At 43.0% G+C, this 23,701-nt stretch overlaps 1 protein-coding gene across 2 annotated transcripts in view; it reads left to right on the forward strand.

Annotated features, from left to right (window-relative positions):
• The window catches only part of sgsm1a (small G protein signaling modulator 1a), a 25,817-nt gene extending 2,175 nt beyond the window's left edge, over positions 1-23,642 (forward strand). The window contains exons 3-26 of one of the 2 annotated variants that reach the window (XM_086206100.1): positions 6,696-6,771; positions 10,020-10,182; positions 10,425-10,577; positions 10,658-10,725; positions 11,206-11,351; positions 11,677-11,814; positions 12,162-12,286; positions 12,801-12,868; positions 12,981-13,144; positions 13,562-13,697; positions 13,795-13,938; positions 14,397-14,526; positions 14,985-15,049; positions 15,362-15,507; positions 16,231-16,359; positions 16,668-16,850; positions 17,327-17,398; positions 17,634-18,770; positions 18,871-18,995; positions 19,453-19,535; positions 19,679-19,788; positions 19,947-20,043; positions 21,136-21,303; positions 21,891-23,642. In XM_086206100.1, coding sequence (XP_086062226.1) covers positions 6,696-6,771; positions 10,020-10,182; positions 10,425-10,577; positions 10,658-10,725; positions 11,206-11,351; positions 11,677-11,814; positions 12,162-12,286; positions 12,801-12,868; positions 12,981-13,144; positions 13,562-13,697; positions 13,795-13,938; positions 14,397-14,526; positions 14,985-15,049; positions 15,362-15,507; positions 16,231-16,359; positions 16,668-16,850; positions 17,327-17,398; positions 17,634-18,770; positions 18,871-18,995; positions 19,453-19,535; positions 19,679-19,788; positions 19,947-20,043; positions 21,136-21,303; positions 21,891-21,979 — 3,915 coding nt within the window. In that variant the 3' untranslated portion in view covers positions 21,980-23,642. The remainder of the gene's footprint in view (positions 1-6,695; positions 6,772-10,019; positions 10,183-10,424; positions 10,578-10,657; positions 10,726-11,205; positions 11,352-11,676; positions 11,815-12,161; positions 12,287-12,800; positions 12,869-12,980; positions 13,145-13,561; positions 13,698-13,794; positions 13,939-14,396; positions 14,527-14,984; positions 15,050-15,361; positions 15,508-16,230; positions 16,360-16,667; positions 16,851-17,326; positions 17,399-17,633; positions 18,771-18,870; positions 18,996-19,452; positions 19,536-19,678; positions 19,789-19,946; positions 20,044-21,135; positions 21,304-21,890) is intronic. The other variant, XM_086206101.1, reaches the window with a different exon arrangement.
• The last annotated feature ends 59 nt before the right edge of the window (positions 23,643-23,701 follow it).

Raw genomic sequence — 23,701 nt, forward strand, 5'->3', positions numbered from 1 at the left:
TGATAGTAACAGCACATTTTCAGGCTTTCCCCTGCCTTTTTCTGGTGAATCCTCCTGTATGAATCATCAGATCATCTGTTGCAGGGTGCCACGTCTCCCAGGTCTGTGGAGAACTTAATAGGTGACAGTGCAGGCGGTCTGAGGTGGAGGCTTCTGCCTCTGGGCCAAATTTGGAATAATGCCATAACTAATATTCTTTCACCTGCTTTCAATAAGTCACAAGTGAAACTGTCAAGAGCCGCCCCTGCCCCACACTCGGTTAGGGGGCTACGATTCTCACCCTGGAGACGTAGATCAGCTCCTGTCTTGAGCTTTTTAAGTGAATTTCACTTGGCAGGTAAGTCACACCAGCAACTGATGGGTTTCATCTCCTGTCTTCCGAGTGGTTGCGGTTTATGTTCTCAATATTCAGAGTAGAGTGTTGCTGTTCAGATTTAGAATAGACCAGGAACGCTGTACGCTTGTCGACACACGAGGGGAAACAACACAACATATCGGTACTCTGATGGTGCTCTCCAGACGAACATATAGAAGCATTATATACACAATATATATGATTACATACATCATGTTGGCATGGGCGACATGCATGGTTAATAAGTAAATGCTTCAAATACCTAATGAGTCCACATAAAATGCTATCTTTGCACCCGACAGAGAACCGAGAAACAGCCCAGTCAGTGGCTAATCTGTTAATTCCAGGATACATAGACGGACTGATGTTGCTGCAGTCTAAATGGCCTAAAAGTTTCCACGCACCCGAGAAAAACTGTATTTAAATTTTGACTGTGTTAGCTGTTTGAACCTTTTTAGCAAGCTAGTAATGTGTTAGCAGTTAGCGATGCACCTCTGTCAATATCAGTATTTGTTTTGTTTTGTTTTTTCGTTATACCACCATCTTCTCAGTTTCCAGCAATCTTATCATTGGTTTGGCGTTCACTTTGGTGGAGGCTTATGTGTCGATTCAGTTCAGGCTTTTGTTATATGAACACTAACACCTCCATCGAGTTTTAACAAAAGAAACAAGTGTTCGCCGTGGTTAAACATTTAACAGCCTCAAACCAGCTATACCTCATGAACTGATACAGAGACGGATGATTATTTTGGCAGAAAGTTGAATTTCAGCCAGACATTTCAGTCAGCTGATGTCTCACTCCTGCAGCGGTGTGTACTTTGTCACTGGGGTCGAGGTGGTTGTTTCCCTCTGGAAGCCTTTCTCACTTACAATTACACTCTTAAACACTGTGTAACCATGGAGATTCCCAACTCAGCCAAACATCCTCATCTGATTTTGTCCCTAACCGGAGTAATTGGTCATGTTTTCTTTTGCTGCAGGGTCACAGCACTAGAAGCTGTAATGAAGAGTGTTATTGATTCATCTTTCCTGACCCGATTTTACCTCGTTTTTGGCCTTTTTTGTGAAACCATTCATTAAATCTCCCTGTAAATTACAAGATTTTACTTCAGTCAGAACAAAGATAAAAATCGCTTCTGGGACGTTGTGAAAGGAGGGTCTGATTGGTTTTCCACAGAGTCTTATCAGAGGAGACCAGACCCTTCCCCTGATTAACTCTGCCTCCTGTGTGCTGGTAGGAGCTCGCTGATGGAGTTTGTAGATGAACCGATGAAACAGTTTTTCACAGTCAGAACTTAATGAACTATCAAACCCAAGATCAGCCAACAAAACCCCTTTTTTTTAATGTTGCTTTTACCTCTCAGGAAACGTGTATTTAATTGTTGTTTGTGCCATTTTCCCATGCGTCTATGATTATTACTGCTCCGTGTGGGTTCTACCATATGGTGTCTCCACGCTGTGTGTTCTCACGCTCGTCTGGTCCAGCTGGTTTTTTGCCATCAGTCTGTTCAGATGTACCTGGATGTTTTCCATCATCTGACAGCGCAGGATGTCTGTGGCTGGAGTGTAACTCGTCTGAATGAGAACTCTTATTTGCTTTGATATGAAACCTCTCTTGTCTGTCTCTCTACCGTCCTCCGATTGAGCCTCTTAATTATGCTCCTCCCTCTCTCCTTTTATATCACAAGAGCGCATTGACACAAATACACACCTGTGTTTGCCAAAGGAGAGAGAGAGAGAGAGGCTGTTAAGATACACACCGGCCTCAGAGATCTGCACCCTTCCTCGTCACTTATTTTATGCTGCCTGCACTCTGGAAGAGGTCTCACAGCTTTGATTCTTGCTGCAGGAAGTCCATTAAATATTATTATTATGAATAGATATTCAAAGAAATGACCAGGCTGAGAGTATTATGCAGTTTTTGACCTTTTGAATGTTTATAATCAAGGTTTGATTTGAATCAGAGAGCTTTGCCTGGCTGCGCTGTGAGCGTTGCATCAGAAGGAGTCGTTTGACAGCCTGTGTGAGTGAGTGCAGAGCTTTTGTTTGGATCAGAAAGTAGGCGGCAGCTGAATGGATGAAATGAAAAAAAAAGACTCTGTGTCATGATTTGGAGTTAATAGTTAACTTTGGGAACTATAATTGACAGAACAGTCAGTAAATCCATGAGAAGCGAGCATCAGGGTGCCATCAAAAACTTCACAACCGCAACAAAATGGGTCTCAGGGCGTGATTTCTGTGTTGTCGTGGTTACACTAATTTTACGGTGGAATTACTTTCGCTGCCTCATAATCGGTGATTGGTCTGTTAAAATGCTATTATCATTTAAATGTGTGTATGTAGTACAATCAAAACTACAGCCCTGTTGATTGACTTAGATGCTTTGCAGTCATAGTTTTTCGTCCAGTCTTCAGACAGAATCTCCAGGTCTGACTGAGATACGGACAGTTCGATGAGGTAAAGACAGCATTCGCGAGACAGACACACCGTGAACCACGTCAGCTACGGTGCGAAGATGAGCAAATTCCCATGCTGCACAAGTGCTAAAACCCATGGGCGCTGGAGTCTGTGACTTTCTGAAACTGTATTTTGCTTTTCAAGTTCTCATAAATGGTTTATTTTAGCTCACAGAGACAGTTTTACCTCCTGAATTCCGTGTTTGTGACTTCAGAATGCAGAAAGAGACAGCTACGAATATGTAGTGTGAATAGCTAGCTGGCTAATAGCTAATGCAAAACAGGCCAATGTTAAACATAGACTTCTTTATTTTCTTTTAGACTTTTAATGGGACCAAAATTTATCATATGCTGTATATAAATAGTAGTAAGAAGAAGAATTTTCAGAACATCCATCCATCCATTTTCTTCTGCTTATTCTGTGAAGGGTTGCAGGTGGGGGGGCGCTGAAGCCTATCCCAGGTGAGAAGCGGGGTTAGTTACCAGTCCATCGCAGGGCCAACACATAGAGACAGACAACCATTCACACTCACAGTCACACCTACGGTCAATTTAGAGTATCAATCAGCCTCGTCCCCTCTTGATGTCTTTGGACTGTGGGAGGAAGCCGGAGTACCAGAGAGAACCCACACAGGAACAGGGAGAACATGCAGACTCCACACAGAAAGATCCCGTGATGGAGCCTGAACTTAAACCCAGAACTTTCTCCCCTTTACAAAACATAGCAACAAAATTAACACAATCGAGTCAACAATTAGAAGGAAAAGAATGCAAGGAAAAGGAAGGGGAAAGAAGCCAAATCTTGAAACCAGGGACTGCTTTTATTGTTCGCTGAAACAATAAATGATGTTAGAGGAAGCATTATTTTTCTCAACGACTTCTTTTTTTTTTATAATCAAACTGTTTTTTGTTTTTTTTTTGCTTCAGGCACTCCCTGCCGGCCAGTAGAAACAATGCAGTTTGACTTCACCTCTGAGACCCCGAGGCTACGTTGGCTGTAAGAATGATGAATAATGAAAGGCGGATGTTAATGGACGGGGCGTTCGCTCTGGCTCTCGCTTCTTGGCTCTGCTGTTACAGCAGTTAATTGGAATACTCTGAAGATGTTTTATCACTGCGATGCCTTCTGGCTGCAGTGGTTGGTTAGGGCTGAGCCATCAAGCGCTGTTGCTGCAACACAGACATGCGGTGACACATCACATACATATGTGGTTGCATCTTAATCGTTATGGTGTTTTTGGTGATACTTCCGTGATACCAAATGAACTCATGATGACTCGGCTGCAGACCTTTGACATGGCTTAGGCGCTTCGCGATGGGATATAATTAGCTAGAGAGACTCAATCACGTATTTTGTTTGGGATATGAACGGATGCTGTCGGCGCATCCTCTCAGTTATCCGGAGTGCGACACGTGCCGTCTCCATAGAAACCTGCAGGTTTTCTTTGCTTAGACGCTTTGCCATGTAAATTCCTCTGAGACACGATCAGTAGCCCAGATAAGAGAGAGAGAGATACAGATGCTGAGACTCGAGGAGGGGTGCCGACGTCATCAATTTGGCAGATCAGTCAGGGCCTGTATGTGAAGCTGCATTGGAGACAAAACTGGTGCATAGGAGTCCCCTGTGCTCTGGGTCTGAGCGTGCTTCATTTCTTTTAATGTTGAAGGCAGCAGTGCTATGGCTGCTCTCTAATTAACATGAAACATCCATAATGGATTAATATTTTCAGGGATGTAAGGGTTGTCTTCTCTTTTGTTTTCCAAGCGTATGTCAGCCTCTTTGACAGTTGGAAACCCTTGTCTCGAACGAACAGGGAATGAACTGATTTTCTCTCTGCAACGTCTTGAAAAACCGACCTGCTGTTCTCATTTCAGTCTGGGGTTTCTTCAATAAAACAAAATCCATATGGAAAATTTTCATAAATAATTCACCCAGGATAATGTAATTGCTTAATTTGTTGCTCTCTTCACTCTGCTGTGTTGGCAGGATTTTTGTATTCATGTGATGATGTACCATGACACTCATGGATTAGCTAGCTTCCATATTCCAGAAAATGTAGTTTATCTGGATTTTGCATATCAACATCACTATGAGGAAGTTACACACTGTAACAAAGGATTTTATTTTTATCAGTGACCCCGTCCCAGGTATTAAAACTGGTCCGTTTACAGCTAGTTGCTCGAAATACTCATAAAGTGAAGGCTGAAGGCGGGCCTTTATGTCTGTCTATGATTGAGTTGTAAAGATTGTTGGAGCTGCTTCGTGACCGCTGAATCGCCTCCAGAGATTTCCTCCCATTCAGCTTGAATCAATGTGAAAATTGGAAAAAGAGTTACCGCGACAGAACTTTGAGAGCGAACGTGTGCATGCCTACGTGTGTGTGTGTGTTATATGTGTTTGTGTAGACAATGGACCTTGCAGGGGTTGCTGTGGACTGACTCATTTCAACAGGAAATTGCCATCCATGCGACTGTGTTGAGAGGTTGATGTCGTCCATGTTGGCTGCAGAGCGGCGCCCACACAGGGGGGATGTCACCATAACCCCATGGCAGGGGGGGGGGGGGGGTGATCAATCAGTCATCTAAACTACTGGTCTGTAGCTGGCTGGGTAGAAGGGGGCATCCCCTTGAGTGCAGTAGCAGTGGAAACGCTGGGAGGCGAAATTCTTTCTATTTCTGATCTAAATGTTATTCTCTATTGTTTGAGTAAAACCTTTCTCTGCCTTTCCTAGAATGAAACACCCTTCTGTCTTTGTTGAAAGATTTTAATCTGTGAAATTAGCAGGTTAAAAAAAAAAGTAAAAGAAAGTTTTGCGTCATGTCACAGTTTTCGTTTGGGTTGTTGTTGTTGTTGTTGTTATAATAAAACTCGCTTCAACCAGAAAAGCACATTTATATTCCACCTCACAGGTGCTTGACTCTGATAATTCAAAGTTAGACTTGAATGAATCATTTCTGATTAGTTGTCCTGAAAGCAAAATATTGGAGTTTGAAATTTCATTAAGTCAGAGTTGATGAATCATTGATAAGGTTTTTCAAACCAGCTGTGTGAAGCGTTGTTCTGGTACCCCTGAAGTACTTCAGTTCCATCCGTCGTGTGTCCATGAGGCCAAACGGGATTTTGAAGCCCTGAAAGAAAATGTTAATACCAAAAATATGCTGCCCCAATTAATTACATTGATTATTGACCGCATCGACCCAGCAAGGGTCCTACGTAGAACGTGTAATGGTGCATTTTAACTTCTTTGGGTTGTGATGGGTATTACAACAAAAAACATGAAAATTATTGCTACAAAAGTTTGTGGCGAAGCCTCTTTTTAACCCTTTTTTTTTTTTTTTACAGATGGGGGAAAAAAGTAAATGATCCCGGCAGCCATATTTTTTCACCTGCTCTATAGTCAAAAATTGACTTAAGAGAAAATAGAATCACCTGCCTCACCTCAGTGCTTCCGTAGTCATCCGCCTTTGACACAATGGAATAGAAGAGGTCTATGATGGATGAACATAGTGTCTTTATACCCCCCACTCCATAATATACCTCCTCCATTTCCCAGTAGATCTCCTCAGGGTGAGAACTGGTGATTCATCCACCAACTTAACATGCACTGACTCTTCCCACTCACTGTGTTTTTACTCACTTTAACTTCTCCAACCCCCCCCCCCCCCAACCGCCCCCGAGCTTTGGACTGTCTTCCCATCATTTCACCCGTCTTTTTTTTTTTTTTTTTTTATGAGACATGTATTATTTGAAGAACATCCTCCTAATTATTCTCTTAAATAGATTAATCAGTCAATCAAACTCCCAGGCCCTCTCAGACTGCGTGTACCGGTTGAGGTGGAATATTAATGAATTAGTCATCCAGCGTCTTCCGTGTCATTGACAGGTGAAGCAGATAATGGAAGAAGCAGTCACCAGAAAATTTGTTCATGAAGACAGCAGCCATATTGTGTCCTTCTGTGGTGAGTAAACGAACAAACAGCAGAAACATTCATCACACTTTTATTCAATTATAAAAGGGATACAAACGTTCCAGAAATCGGCTACTGGGTACCACTGCGATCAAACTCTCCAGATTCTTGTTACCAAGTTCAACCTCAAAATAATAACTTGTTCTCCTGTTGGGAACAAAGACGTGGTTTTTCCGTACATTTTTTATAGATAATCCCTTCTTTTTTGTATGCATTTTTTCTTTAGGAGTGCAAGAATAAGAACACCTGTGTAGAGTTACAAGTATTCCTCATTTTCTGCAATACATTTTTTGAAATGTCACCAGGTGAGACTAAATGGTTTATGAAGGGTTCGTGTAAGAATCAAGCACACAGGAGTAAGAACACGAAACAAAGAAAATATTAAAATCAAAATGTTGTAGAGCTCAACAGGAAAGGGAATAGGAGAGGGGGCTTTACTTGCTAGAATTAGCAACCATGCAATGAAAGTATATGTATTTTTAAAAAAATGAAAAATTCTGTCACACCAACCTTGTTCAGTAGAGAAATTTTAGCTCGAATGATGAAGTAAAAGACAGGACAAGTTATTTCGAACGAAATGTTACTGTTCTTATCTCTAAATGACACTAATATAGTGCAGTGAGATCAGCGTGAGAAACACGCTGCCCACATGCAGGCGCTCACACTCATCAGATGTCTGGTTCGGTCCAAAACTGTAAGCAGCAACAAGATAATGTTTGTGCATTTCAGTGTGAATAAACGGACTCTCAGCCTGCAGATTTTGTGAGATTGTATGATCGGCAGACCATGTATGTGGGCAAAAACCAACAATATCAAGCTATTTTATGGTTTTTAATCCAAATTCATAAAGTCATAATCACATTTGACACAGGAAATGGTTTGTGAAGTTATGAATACCCCGTGGCACGGTATCTAATAAAAAAAATGAGCCAATAAATGAGTTTTCCCTCATCAGGCCATGAGGTAAAATGTGAGAGGAGAGGGAAAATGAGGAGAAACAGACCGAGCTGGGAGGTCTGTAAAGGTCAGGCTTGTTGTGAAAATATAATTGCACACTTGCACATGACAGGCTGGGATGTAGTGACACGTGACAACATTATAATTAGTAACAGGCAGCGAGGAATGAATGCTAAAACCTGTATTAATGTAGGTCACAGTTTCACTGACTGTTGTCAGTACGATTGAAAGTGTAACATCATCATTTCACACGTATGGGGAGGTTAAAGGGATGTGAAGAAATCAGATAGAATTGTGTTCACGAATGAGCCAGTGACCGCTGCTGCTGGCCGGTCTGAGGAGCAGCGTGAACGTGTAGCAGCACACAACGAGCCACTTCCCTCCGTTTGCTGTCAGCCAGCTTCCTCCTGCTCCTCATCTTCGCGGCGGCTCTTGTTACTCCAGTTATGTCCTCTCTTAGCTGAGGTCTGTTTACAGATGAGAGTGCGTGGAGGATGGGAGAGGAGCTCGGCCAGCTCGCTAGGGAACAATTAGCCGCCAACATGATGGCTGCTTTGATGATCTGCTGAAGGCGAGCTGAACTGCTGAGACACTGGAGGAAACGTATATCAAAACCAAAGCCTGGTTTTTACCTGGACCTCACGTTACAGTATTTAGATAAAATACAACATCACATTCACACTGTTATTAGTATTGTCATAATAACTCAAAAACACGTCCTACTTATTAATTAATTACATTTGTTAATGATGCAGCCCACCAGATCTGTGGAGGGGCGGAGCCAGTTCTCTCTCTCTCTCTCTCTCTCTCTCTCGCTCTCTCTCTCTTGCTCTCTCTCTCTCTCTTTTGCTCTCTGTCACAAATTTTCAAATTTTATTTTGAATGAGAAAAGAGAAAAATTTGTGAAACATAAATGGTTGTAGTCGCAGTCAGATAATTGTAGGTAAATAAACTTGATAAACCTGTGCTCAACTTTTGTACATCAGCTGCAGATGGTGGTTTTTAATGCTAATCAATGACGTCATCATGCAATCATTTCTGCACTCAAGTGATTAGACATTTTGTTCATGGACTCATCTATTCACACAAGTTCAAATTTTATATCTAAAAAAATCTGTTCATGGAAGGTTTTGGAATACTTTCTAAAATAGGAGACAAATTACACCGATAATACGTCGATTTTCATTGTTCAGAACTATTAAGTCATCACTGAATATTCTGTTGGTCATGTGAGGATAATTAGCACAAAGGAGGAAACCATAAAGAGGATGAACTCCATTTGGTGACCTTTTAATGTTCACTTTGTTCTGACATTTAGCTTCTTGCACTGATAATGATGTGGGGGGAAGAGAGGAAAAGATCAGCAGAGATGCAGACGAGCCCCTCGGCACAAATCTCTATAAAACATAAAGTTGACGCTTCAGCCGACAGGTGCTAACACTGACTGTAGTAACAGCAGTGACGGAGAAGAGACCCTGGCATGTTTGTGGAGTTGCAGGATGGAGGATAGTGAGATGCAGCCCTGAAGTAGTCAGGATGGAAAGGGAGCGATCGTGATGCTGATGAGTCGCTGTTACCGCCCCTCCCTCCTCTCCGTCTCCCTGAGCTCAATCGCTCTATCAACAGGAGTTGCCACGGCAACCCCAGCTTTCCTCGTGACCCCATGTGAACAGAGCCACAGGATTAGCCCTGAAAAAGAACTCAAATGTCAACACATCTCCAGGCACTGCCACGTAGGCCTGAGGAATAAAGGGCCGGGGGGGGGGGCCCTTCTGTTTTTCTGCACAGTTGAGTGACTGTGCAAGTGTGTCATCGTGTCATTGACTTCTGGTCACTACTTGTTAGAACACTAGCATATTGGACAGCATATACGGTATTCAAAGATCATCGTGGGTGTGAACCAATACATTTGAAAAGTCTGTTTTGCATGTTTGACACATTGATAGGAAGAAGCCAGGACTTTGTGACTGAATGGTAAATAGAATCGTTGCTCCAACGATTTAATATTGTGTTTTGTAGAAAACCTTCCTACAATTGAAATAAACAAATGGACCTGCATTCCAAAGTTGAAAGCAGTGTTTTATTAGACCCTTTATGTTCACATAAAACACCCGTCAAGTAAGCCTGATGCCACACTAATATAGCCTTTTTGATCTTTACCTCGTTTTTGTGTTTGTTGTTGTTATGATATTGTCCAACTCTGTGTGTGTGTGTGTGTGTGTGTGTGTGTGTGTGTGTGTGTGTGTGTGTGTTTGCGTGTTTGCGCGCACGCGTGCATACAGCTGCTGTGGAAGCATGCGTCCTGCATGGGTTGAAACGACGAGCTGCAGGCTTCCTGCGTAGCAACAAGATAGCAGCACTGTTCATGAAGGTGGGGAAGAACTTTGCTCCGGCTGAGGAGCTGTGCAGGAAGGCCCAAGAGCTGGAGCAAATCATCGAGACAAAGTGAGACACGCTCACATCACAGCAGACATCAAAGCTCCCTTCAAAGGCTGTTTGATTGTGCCAGCAAAAGCAGTGAAATCAAACCACTGTCTGCTTACTTGAAGGGCTGTTGAATATTTTTGAAAAGCCCCTAAATCATTCACAGAAGCTCCTTTGAATCATGAACTACTGATTCCATTAGCAGCTTCAGTTGTCGGATTTCATAACAACATGTAATCTGAGACTCTTCTGTCTCCCTACAGACGAAGTCAAAGCTTGCAAAGCCAAGACAGCCTGCGCAAAATGCCGCGACTTCCGAGCCTCACTCCCCAGGTCATCAAGAACCTTTGGATCCGAACGGCTCTATTTGAGAAAGTGCTGGACAAGATCGTCCTCTACCTGGTGGAAAACAGCAGGTGTGTTTACAAAGGGAAGAGGAGGCTGTTCAAACTGTGTGTGTCAAGGACTCACTGTCCCTGTTCACATTTACTTCCAGTAAATACTACGAGAAGGAGGCAGTTCTAATGGACCCTGTAGATGGACCTATCCTCGCCTCTTTGTTGGGTAATTACTTGTGTGTCCTTTGCTGGACCCTCCACTGCGTCCCACCAGTCGACTCTGACTTGTGATTAAGAAAAGCCTGAAGCACCATTTCTACAGCTTGAGACATGTTCAAGAGATTTTGAGCTGTTCTAGGACATGGATAAACTAAATACATAGAAATACATTTATACCAAAAAAGAAAAGTAACTTAATATGTGAACTAAATCTGTCAACTCCCAGTTAATACTGTAGATTATGCATGTAGAGGAACCCCAACAAAGAGAAGAAACCCCATGAAAAAAGCTTTTAACAAAGATTAAGCTGAGTTTTATAATGGGGTGTGAATATAAAGTATAGCAGCAGGCAGGCAGAGCAGAAATGGACTCATTTTAAATGTTATTTCACACACAAACAAGAAATACATCGAATAACAGATGATGTTGATGAATTTTTTCGCTGGTGTCTGCCGCATCAGTTAATTTTGCACCTTCACCATGACAGTTGGACCGTGTGCCTTGGAGTACACAAAGATGAAGACAGCTGACCACTTTTGGACCGACCCGTCCGCTGACGAGTTGGTGCAAAGACATCGCATCCACGGTGGCCACTGCCGGCAGGATTCTCCCACCAAGAGGCCGGCGCTGTGTGTAAGTGTTCAAACTAGACGATGTAATCATTGATGGAGGAATATTAGCGCGCTGAGTTACAGAGCTGCGTCTGATCTGTTCCATTCCCCTGTGAGATATTGTCTGTCTGGTGAAGGACCTGTTTATATTACTGCGTTAAGCACACTGTGTCCCAGTAGAAAGAACACCTATCTGAAACCCTCCATCTTCAAGTGTTCAGCATCTTTCAACACCCTACTCGTGCATACAGGTGCTTCAGTGTATGAATGATAGTGTCTGTGTGGATGAGCTTCTCTGTGAGTCACCTGCGGCAGCATTGCGCAGCATCACCCTCTCACTGTTGCAGATCCAGAAGCGGCACTCCAGCAGCAGCATGGATGAACGACCGTCTCCCTCGCCGTCAGCACGCGAATACGTGGAATCGTTGCATCAAAACAGCAGGGCCACGCTGCTGTTTGGCAAGAACAACGTGCTTGTTCAACCGGTAACTGTCTGATTCCCCCTTAATCACTCATTCAGTGACACAGATAGATGACAATGGCTAGAAATGATGTCTCGCTCGCAAATGTTTAAAATAAAACCTAGATTATGGTCATATGAGGAGAACTGAGAGTGGATGTGAGCCACACTTCTCATTGCTGCTAGAAGAATATTTGATTGACAGATAAACAATATTTCTAGAAGTGGTGGCTGGTTGCTCTTGCTGTTGACCCACAATGTGTTGGGTGCTCTTGGAAGGCAGGAGTGATTTATTTGCATGTGTGTGTCAAGTAAAGACTTTTTTCTGCCTTGTCTGTTCTTGCGTCAAATGAAAACCCGTGATTGTTTCAGAGGGACGACATGGAGGCTATCCCGGGTTACCTCTCTCTGCATCAGACTGCTGACATCATGACCTTGAAGTGGACGCCCAACCAGCTCATGAACGGTTCTGTGGGTGATTTGGACTATGAACAGAGGTGTGAAACCATCCAGCTGCAAATTGTGGTTGATGATGTTTGTGTCTGTCAATAAAGCCCAACAAACCTTTTAGATTCAGTAGAGCTGACACTAAAATCAGCAAAGACACTTCATCTGTTTGCTGCGCCTCTCAGCTGTTAGTGTAACACTCGCTTGTTTCTGAATAATGCAGTGTGTTTGGGTGTGTGTGTGTGTGTGTGTGTGGCCCCTGGTGTCCTGCATGCCGCGTAAATGCTGCCGATCTAATGAGGCTTATTTTCAGCGCGCAAGCAGCTGGGAGGTGGTTTATTGACTGAGACACTGCCAGACATCTCTCAAACCATGTTATGCTCCCTATGTGTGCATGGTTTCTTTCACCCGAAAAATGATTGCGTGACGCGGATGTGTGCATGATCTTTACTACTTTCTTAATTAGCCGTAAAATTAGGGTTTGTGACAAATAACTTCCTGTGGAATAGATTTTTCCATGTTTGTTGGAGATTGAGTCAGAGTGTTTGATTAAATGTTTTTCAGTGTGTACTGGGACTACGCCATGACAATCCCCCTAGAAGAGATAGTTTACTTGCACTGCCATCAACAAGGTGGGTTCAGTAAAACCTTCGGTCAATAACTGTTTTAGATGCTCTTTGTTGCTCTTAAGACTGACCTAACTTTAAAGCATCATAACTGATTAATCCCATATTTCCCCTGCAGTGGACAGCGGGGGGACGGTGGTGCTGGTCAGTCAAGACGGCATCCAGAGGCCTCCATTTCGCTTCCCCAGGGGAGGCCACTTGCTCCAGTTCCTCTCCTGTCTAGAGAACGGCCTGCTTCCTCACGGTCAGCTGGACCCTCCACTCTGGTCTCAGAGGGGAAAGGTCAGCACTTAGGTCAACCCTCCAGATCAACCAAACAAATGACTCATATAAGGCATTGTTCCAGACAAACAGCTCCAAAATGCCAAATCAGCCTTATCTGATCAATAAATCAATAAAAACACATTTGGAACTGGCACTAGATACACTCCCCAGCTGCGGTGTTGGTGCGAGTGATACTGATGAATGTGTGGCTTAATGTTCTCCGCATCACCACGCAAGAAGAGTTAATGGGTGTCTTTGTTGGAGGGTGACTAGCATTGTATCTTCAGCTAAACAGAACAATAAAAACCTCCCACGCCTGTTCAGCCGCTATTAATAGGCTGAAGCACATTAACATAGATGACTTAGCTGAGCTCTGGTGCTTTGGTCATTATTTTTCATTGGCATTCATTCATGATAATTATTTTCTCATTGCAGGGGAAGGTGTTCCCTAAGCTACGGAAGAGGGTTCCTCAGGGATCTGGATCCTCAGACTGTGCCTCAGATAAGGAGGAGGACGAGGCCACAGACTACGTCTTCCGCATCCTCTTCCCGAACAGCCAGTCCGAGTTTGGTGAGAGACTTGTTCCTCCGCAGAAACATAAGTAGCGCCCAGGGGCTTCTTCAGATTGTTCCATTTTCATAAAAATGTTGCTCATTGTTTGTTCCAGTGACAGTAACCCATCCTACCTCTCTGACTTCCTCCCTCTCCCTTCAACCGAGTGGACAGTCCCCATCCAAAACAGGGACTCTGGTTGTCCCCAAGAGGTCCTGCAGCTGTCCGGAAGAATCCCCCTCATTCACAGGATGCAGCTGTAACACTGTCACTCCTCAGCTCGTCTGTCCGTCTGTCGGCTTGCTCTAATTACCTGGATCTAATATCCTCCTCGCCGGTCTTGTGCCTCTGGCAGCGCTCAATGATGCGTCCCAATATTAAAACCCAGCCAGTGTAATCAGCTGGTGGATGGACAGCTGACTGATTGATTTTGGCTCCTGACTGGAGATAGGCTTTTGCTCGCTTGATCTCTGTTGATCCTCTCTATATCGAGTAATTGAAAATGACAGTGAAAGAGTGTGCCAAATGAATGTCTTTTCTATGGTGTGTATTTCATCAGGTGCAAACAAACAACTGAGCAGCTGTTACTGAGCTCAGTCCATGCAGTGTTTTTTTTTTAAGTGGTGTGTGTGTGTGTGTGTGTGTGTGTGTGTGTGTGTGTGTGTGCGTGTGTGTGTGTGTGTGTGCGTGTGTGTGTGCGCATGTGCGCGCGCACAGCCCCCCCTCCAGACTTAATGGATCAGGGAGCTACAATGTGGCATCCCACTCTCAGGAAGTCCTCGTGTTCGTCCTGTTCCCAGGGGAGCTTCTCTGACGGCTCGACACCTAAAGGTTGTAACCACGAGAGGTGAGGGATAAACATGTCACAGTCATGGTGATGAGCTTTTGTTTTCACTCGTATGAAATTTTATTATATTGTTGTTGATAAGGAAACTAATTAATTAAGGCTACGGAGTCACACTTGTTCTCCAGGCACGTGTTCCTTTCAGTTGCTATAAAACAAACAAAGAAAACATACGGGAAGACGTTAACATGGCAGCTACCTGGGAATGTGTTTGGACAGTGAGACGTTCAGCGAGGGAGATAAAATGGTTTCATGGGATAAAAGCGGACCACTGGTCCGTGTTTGTTCAAGACCGCAGCACAGTCAGTTGTCATTAGTATGATAAGAAGTCCACAGCTACAGTAAACTGACATTTTCAAGGCACTTTTTCCTGCCCGTCATGATGCTGTGTCGATGGAATCAGAATAGTTTCAGCATATAACGTTCTTCCTCATCAATGAAGTGCTCTTTTGTTTTTGCAGGACTCCTCTGAAGCTGCTATGTGACAACATGAAGTATCAGATCATCTCCCGGGCCTTTTATGGCTGTATGTGGCCATTCATCATGCACACCGTTCACAATCACTATCTCAAAATGGGCAGTATTTTCCATTAAAAAAAAAAAAATTCTTGAAACTGTAACTGTGTCCGGTCATAACAGACAGATAAAATGCACACATTTTATCAACCAGCAGAAAGTTTCTGATAACTAATTAAAATGTTCATCAGTAAATCTACTTTGAAGTGGTAGAAAAATCCCTTTCCTCATAACTTGAGATTTCCTCAAATGAACTTCGGGGCTGATTTCCTTATTTTGGCATGAGCGGAAGCATTTACTCATTAATTGTTTCATCCACAAGGGTTAGCATACTGTCGTCACCTGTCCACTGTGCGTACCCACCTCTCTGCTCTCGTCAACCACACCATTGTGGCGCCTGACGTGCCTTGTGATGCCTACAAAGGACTCACCACTGATGTGTGGCAGATGTTCCTGCAGGATTGCACTGTAAGAACACACACTACACACACACACACTACACACACACACACACACACACACACACTCTTGCCTTCACTATAACCCGAACCTTAACCATCACAATTAAATGCCTGACCCTAACCTAAACCTAACCCAACCAAAAATGTCCTCACTTTCTTCACATACGTTTTGCCACCAAACCTCATTAAAACAACACTCCATTCCATCATTGTTGGAACTTCAAATTACTTTCTGGATCATTTATATCGTAATTTTGAATAAAAACACATATCTTTAGAGGATGGCGATTGCTGAGTCGTCAGATGGCTCTGTCATGACCCCGGGCATAGAGTAATCGTTACGATGCACGGTTACCTAATCTATTTGGACTTTATTTAAAATCAATAAACATTCATTAGATTGCACAGAACAAACCTTCAAGTGCTGAATTAGTAAGCATCATCAATTTATCAGCTGCGGACAGATGTGGAACTGAGAGCTGATATATGCGGTCTTCATCTCCCTGCGAAGTACGTTCACATGATGGAAGACCATGTACAGTTAATACTGTGAGTTGGGGGATGGCTGTTTTATCGCATGCCTGCTGGGCTGGACGAGAGCTTCTGACATTTTATTGCTGTTTCTCAGTGGCTGTCAATCACATCTGAATGCCTAAACATAGAATGAGAGAGTTTCCTTTTCAAATGAAGAAAAATGAAACAGGATTGAAGGCATATTCTTTGTCTTCAGGCATACAAGGAGCAGGAACTGTTCCGCCTGGTCTATTTTGGTGGCGTGGAACCATCACTGCGGAAGGAGGTGTGGCCTTTCCTCCTGGGCCATTACCAGTTTGGAATGTCAGAAGAGGAGCGAAAGGAGGTTTGTCACTTTCACAAATAGTGAGCACTCGTTCGCCTCGGCATACCTGCACCGAGGTAAACTCAACCATGTCCAATGGAAGGAAAATGCCATTTGTTGCAGTAGAAAACAGATTTGTTCCAAACTTGAATGGGTTCCTCCTCATTTCCAACAAAATGGTGAAAGTCAGCCTCATAGTTTTGTGTAATCCTGCCGACAGATGCACAAACACCATTGAAAACACGACTTCCTCGATGGGGGGTAATTACGGCTTTTTCCTCAAAAGCCTTTTCCTCCTTTAAACACTCCCCTTGACCTCTCACCTCCAGGTGGATGAACAGGTCCGGGTGTGCTACCAACAGACCATGCGCGAGTGGCTGTGCTGCGAGGAGATCGTCCGCCAGCGGGAGAAAGAGCAGCACGCTGCCGCCTTGGCCAAGTGCTCGTCAGGGGCGAGCATGGACAGTTCCAGCCAGAAGATGATCCATCATGACTCAACCGTCAGCAATGAGGTGATGCAGAATCACACTTAGACTCACAGTTAGAAACTATGTGTGGCGCCTGACACTATAAAACAGTGTCACTCGAGTGTATTTACATGCACATCAATATTCAGGGGCCTGTATCACAAGTTCATCATGTTCAGGAGAAGATGTGGACTTATTCGGCTCTTTGAAACCAGAAAAACAAACTAAATGCTCTAAAAACCTCTCTGTATTTTATGACTGAACATCTGCATCAAAAGCACTTGTAACATCTTAGATAGCGACTGCATTTGAAAGGTCTCATAAAACACTATAATTTGCATTAAGGGGATTTTTTTTCAAATTTAATTTGACCCATGAGTGAAGATGAGTCAAGATCTCATCTTCTACTGCTTCCATTGGTTTCTGTCTAATGGTTACATGTAGTTTAAGTATATGATTATTTTGACAGAATATATTTCAATAAAAATATATTTTCATGTGCTTATCTCTTCATTCCACAGTCCCAGTCCTCCCAGAGCTCGGACAGGCAGAGTCTGGCTCGTCTGCAGAGTGACTCCAGCAGCAGCACACAGGTAACACAAGTCACCAACAATATCTTGTTTAATTAGATTTTCGGTCTAAATTAACAATTGATTCTTTTAAGTCGATCAACCAGCATCCCTTACAGACTTTAAAAATACCTGATTAAAGTTACTTGACTTTTTGAATCAGTATTCTCCGCCCCTTCGTTCTCTCTCCTGCTAGTTCTTCACATCCTCCCATCCCTTTCCCTGGAGTAGTCTGCTTCCCTTTGGCTTGTTCTTTCAGGTGTTTGAGTCTGTGGAGGAGGTGGACCAGATAGAGACTGAGCCCAAGAACGAAGAGGCCAAACAGGTGCCAAAGATGCCCAACGGAGCACTCCAGAACGGGGCTAACTCTCCTGACTCTGGACATCCATCTTCCCGCAACTTCTCTGTCACCTCAGGGCTTTCAGATGGTTCACTCAGCACAGAGGACGGTGCTGCTCCTGATGCTGCTCCAAGACCTGCAGCCCTCCCTCCAGCACTGCAGAGCCCGGTCAAACCTCCTCTGGTTACGAGTTTAACAGAAGAACTGAGCGTGCAGGTTGAAAGTGAGATGAAGGGTGAGGAAGAAGCAGTGGAGGAAGCAGTGGATGAGACCAAGACTGAAGTCATGATGCAGCCAATGGGGGAGGCCAACAAGGAGACAAGCCTACTGCCCGAAACACAAGAAAAAATCAAGTCGCAGGCCATCCTCACCCCTGAGGAAATTCAAGTAGCGGAGACTAAGAGTGAAGATGAAGGGTCTGTTGCAGCTCTTGAAACGGAGGGAAAACAAGTGCCTGATGAGGATAACATGCTGGTGTCAACAGTGTCTGAGGAATCCACAGGAGGACTTGTTGAGAAAAGTCTTGACGTAGAAGGACTCAAGGAAATTGCAGAAACTCAGGAAGAAGATCAGAATGAAGAGGTGAAATTTGAAGACAAATCAAAGACTGATCAAGAGGTGACAGCAGACGCTGTAGAGAGGGAAGCCAGAGCATCTGAAGTTGAGAAGAACCTCCTGTTATCAGCAGACAGCAGGGTCTCCAGAGCAAGAGAAGCCTACTGTGCCTCACAGAAAGATGACGCTCAGGTCATGACTGAATCAGACGAGTCTCCCTCAGCCATAGAGATGGAGGAGATCCCCAAAGCCAATGTTTCAATGGTGCCTTGGAGCAGGAAGGGGCGCTGTGAACCATCGTCTTCCTCAGAGGACTCAGCCTCCCACATGGAACTCAGGTCGGAGAAGGAGCAGGGAAAACCCAGTCCAGAGGGCACAGAGTCACTTCTGTCTGAGGAGCCGGAGATGGAGAGCCTCTTCCCTCATTTTGAATCTCTGGCCCCATCAGCAGAGACCAAGACTGAAGCGGAAACTCAAGAATCATCTGGGAGTGCCTTCTCTGTATGTGCTAACAATTCAGATCTTCTCTAAGAACACAATAAACCCTGTACAAGCTTGTCTCACCTGTTTACTCATATACTCAAGATTTTCTTTGTTGCAGCAAGAGCTTTTGGACTTGTACACTTTAAATCTGCACCGCATTGAAAAGGACGTCCAGCGCTGTGACAGGAACTACTGGTACTTCACCCCTGCAAACCTGGAGAAGCTGCGAAACATCATGTGCAGGTAAAACACTGGCAGCATCAATGGAATGCATGGAAGGAACTTGATTGGAATGATGTCATATGTCTATGACATGTCCAGAAATATTCTGTCACTGACAGTCTTCAGGATCTACTGTTTGATTCTGCTCACCTCCAAAAGTTAGGATGTTGCTCCTTGTGATATTACCGAGCTTCCCACCAAATTCCACCGTAATCCAGCCTTTAGTTTTTGACATATCCTGCTAACAAATAGGTGTATTTCACTCAAGTTTAACCAATGAATATGTGACCCAGTTTAAAAGGAAAAATGAGTGTAAATGTAAATATAGCTGAAGATATACATCCAACCCCTAAGGGACCTTTGCATTGTGGAAGATGTTGAAACCGCCACTTAACCAGAGCAGGAGTGTATGACTCAGCGTGCAGGATAGAAACAGACGTGTGCAGCTCAGCTCACCGTCCTGGTTGTGCGTTTGCAGCTATATCTGGAGGCACCTCGACATTGGTTACGTACAGGGCATGTGTGATCTGCTGGCTCCTCTCCTAGTCATTCTGGATGATGGTGAGTCAATAAATACACTGAATCACCTCTCATCTCTGACATTTGGTGTATTTTTACTAGTATTGATGCAACAATGGCGAAGAGTTTGCCCACTTGCCCCCCCCCCCCCCTTCTTTCTCTCTCTCTCTGGTGGCTCCCCTCAGAGGCCTTGGCCTTCAGCTGTTTTACGGAGCTCATGAAGAGAATGAATCAAAACTTTCCACACGGAGGAGCGATGGATACTCACTTTGCCAACATGCGCTCTTTAATTCAGGTGACACAACACCTGTCAAGCTGTCACACACTCTGACATATATGTATTGTAGAATGTAGGTACATAAACCGATTTATAACCCATAAACGCCCCACTTTTTCCTCCCACAATGTTGCCGTTTCTTTCTCTGAATCTCCTCTGATCCCTTCTGTGTTCAGATCCTGGATTCTGAGCTATTTGAGCTAATGCACCAGAATGGAGACTACACCCATTTCTACTTCTGCTACCGCTGGTTTCTCCTCGACTTCAAACGAGGTAAAGTTGATGGCAGAGTGCAACTTGAGCCGGAGCCAATTAGAGGAGTGTGAGATTCACTCCTCTTAAGCCCTGTTTGCTGATAAACTGCCAAACAATGTGCCTTGTCAGCTTGATGTGCAGGAGGGGATTTGAAGGTCCGTTGTATTTTTGGAAAACCACTTCTGAGATTGGATAAACTGAATATTAATGTTCTTGTAAAGGTAGAATTTAGGGCAGAGTTTCTTATCAGAGTCAATTAAAATGTTTCTAACACAATAAAGGAATAATTATTTCCATTGATTGAAAAATTCTCCCAATTATTGTCAATTTTTTCCCCCAGAGCCTGGAGTGTTCAAATTGCTTCTTTAATCCATCCAAACCGTCCAAAGGCTCTTCATTCTCCATCACAAATGACAAAAAAACAGCAACTAATTATATCAAAAATTGTAGAACCAGCAAATGTTTGATTTAGTCGCTTGAAAAAAAATAACAAAATTCCGAATTGACTAAATGATTTATCAACACTTCTACTCCAGCACAACTCACAGGATTTTGATGTTTGTCATCTTTACCTCCCTCATTAACTGAAGGGTTGGGTCCTCCTCTGGTACGTGGTTCTCACAGACTCTAAATAAAACGATCTAATGGCATTTATGTTGCATGTCTGGATTATCCTACGCAGACTTCATGCAATGAAAATGATTTAATGAACAGAAGGGCAAAGGTCATTTCACATAGAAACCCAAGGTCTAAGCTTCTGTTTCATGTTCTTATTTCATGTTTCAATGATATAAAGGCTGAGAAACAAAGGTTTCCTGGGATGGCAGCAGTCTGATGAGGTTACTACAAAAATGCCATGGGGTTTTTGGGGGTGGTTTTCTCATTTTTAGGTCTAAATAGATCAGACTACTGAATCATCGATGCAAATGTGACGCTCAGCCTTCAAACAACAACAGTAAATTGTAACTATTGCAAACATTGTCTGCATTAATTGCTGATATTTTAAGTACATTTTCCTAATAGGTATGGTTTTGAGTGCATCACTTTCCTATCTGGGCGCTGAAACACCGATGTGGTTTGAGTCCCGCTCCTTTGTGCTTTGTCTTCCAGAGCTGGTGTATGATGATGTGTTTGCAGTCTGGGAAACCATCTGGGCGGCTAAGTTTGTCTCGTCCAGCCACTTCGTCCTCTTCATCGCCCTGGCGCTGGTGGAGATCTACCGGGACATCATCCTGGAGAACAACATGGACTTTACTGAAATTATTAAATTCTTCAATGGTAAAATGGGGCGTTTTATGACTGTTGATGTCCACTTAGATGTGTAGAGGAAATGTCTCTCTCTGGTCGAAAAACAGTAAAAACTCTGAATGCAGTAACCCTGGATGAACTGACAGATGAATGAAAGAGCGCACAAGTGAATGCCTCCCTATTTGCTGATCCCAGTCTATCGGGTGTAGATCATCTGGTACCGGCGATGTCCCATCTCTGTACAGAAACAGAATCGTAGTGGAGCCTCCATCTACAGGGCTATGAGGGGCTAGCAAGTATCTCCCGATTGTTTCAAATACACACTTGGCCACTTCTGTCCTCCAGCATTGTAGTGTGTAAATATAAGTTCCGCACGCCAGTACATCACCAAAGTTGTGTTCATGGAGTCTCACTTTGAGTCAAATGTGTGCTGAAACGGAAGTGAACTAATTACCGTAAAAGTCTTGCAGGTTCCCGTGTAAATGATTACAAGGTCACTGTTGAACGCTTCCCATGACAGATAGACACGTCTGTGCAGTTCTCCGGAGACGTAAAGCTTCTTATGAATGATGTAAAAATGAAGGCTTCCTTTTTTTTTTTCTCTCCTTGTCTTTCAGAAATGGCTGAGCATCACAACATCAAGCAGATTTTGACGTTGGCCAGAGATCTGGTGTGCAAGGTGCAGCTGCTTATAGAGAACAAGTGATCGTGGTGTTTGTCTTCTTTTCCTTCCAAGTAAAGTGTAAAACGTCTGTAGCAGCACAAGGCTAAAACATACACACGCACACACACACACACACACACACACACACACGCTACACAACACACTCACAATCACTGTTTGCTGCTATGAGCCTTATTATCATTCTGTTGTTTGTGCTGTCAGGTAGATGAGAATATTACGCTTCATATTTGTCAGTACGTGCAAATAATAGTAGAATTACCCGGAAAATTTAAATAATCTTAAAATATTTTTGTCATAAGTCCCATAGTCGTCAATCTATCTATCTATATCAAATTACATGTGATATTTTGAGATAAGGAGGATTTTAGGGGCGCATTTCAAACCAAAACGAAGAGATGAATTCAACCAGAGACTATATTTATGAGAAAGTATATTGTGCTATTAGTAAATGATACTTATTTTAATAGTAAACGTACACAAGGTGGAGTACCATTTTGAATATATAAGCAGAATATCCACTGTTGAAGCAATGAATGTCTTCAGAATATTACATTTTCTTTCGAACACCCTGAAATGACATTGATTTTCCATGATGACCGACCTACAGCGCTGGCTTGCGGAGCACCGTGTAACCTGACAGTTAAGAGTTCAGTACCACGTCAGTGATTTTATATCCGACAGTATTTTCAACGTCCTTGAGCTGCCTTGTCTGCCAAATAGTACGTCTTTATGTGTGAACTGTATTGTACTGAGAGAAAACTGTGTTTGAATAATGAGGATTATATTTAGTTATCGTAGGTAAAAATTATAGTCTGATATTTAAACCACTCACTGTATCTGAGCAGAGATTTACATGCCGTCCTCAAAAGTTTGTTTCATCTCGTGAGTCGCTGCATATTTTGTAAATTTTTCATTTTTTGATTTTTGTATCGTCTTGTGTGTCATTTGCATTCCCAGAAATCAGTTCTTAGTATCTGCTGTTAATTTCTATTTGGCTTTAGCGTGATTATAAGAGAGTCGAGATGGTCCCAGTGATTAAGTTTGCGAGGGGTCTTTAAGGTGGAAAGAAAAGATCCGGGTGTGTGGAGAGCTGTTTTGATACATGCTGAAGTTTTTGAGGACGTACAGTCTACGTGCTTTTCACCCCTCAAGTTAATACTAATATTGGGCCTTGTTCATAAAATGCTCTTCCGCACAAATTTGTTCTGACACACTATAATATTTCTCAGTTTAGTCTCACAAACAGGAAACTGGTGGCTATTGTTAAATCCTGGCTCCTACTGTGAGTTACGGGCGGTTCTAAAAAGGAAATCTTTAAGTGTTTAAGAACAAAACATTTTATGAATCAGCCCCATTGTGCTCACGAAGTAACATTCACGTTTTTACTTAACGGCCCAAGTATAACTCAGTTGTTCTTCAAAGTGTTGTTTCATGAACGTGGTAAGACGAATTACATTAATATTGGTGTTTCTTTGTGAACGCAGATGTCAGAAAATCGACCTTAATTTATTGTAATATTTATTTGCCAGAATGTATTTATTTATTTATTAATTTTCTCATTCTGATGTTGCGCTTTTTTTTTCTCTCGTATTGAGCTGATTTTATTTTGTGCCCAGTTCTTAATGTGTACTGTAAAACAATCAAACTAAATACTGAGAGCTCATATATAAATATATATATTAAATGGTATATGTTATTATAATAAAAATAAAAATGGAATCATCATTATTTTTCAAAGACATG

This window comes from Aulostomus chinensis, chromosome 6, assembly GCF_037954235.1.
Source record: "Aulostomus chinensis isolate RoL2024-O1b breed Wild chromosome 6, RoL_Achi_v1.0, whole genome shotgun sequence".
NCBI classification, from domain to species: domain Eukaryota; kingdom Metazoa; phylum Chordata; class Actinopteri; order Syngnathiformes; family Aulostomidae; genus Aulostomus; species Aulostomus chinensis.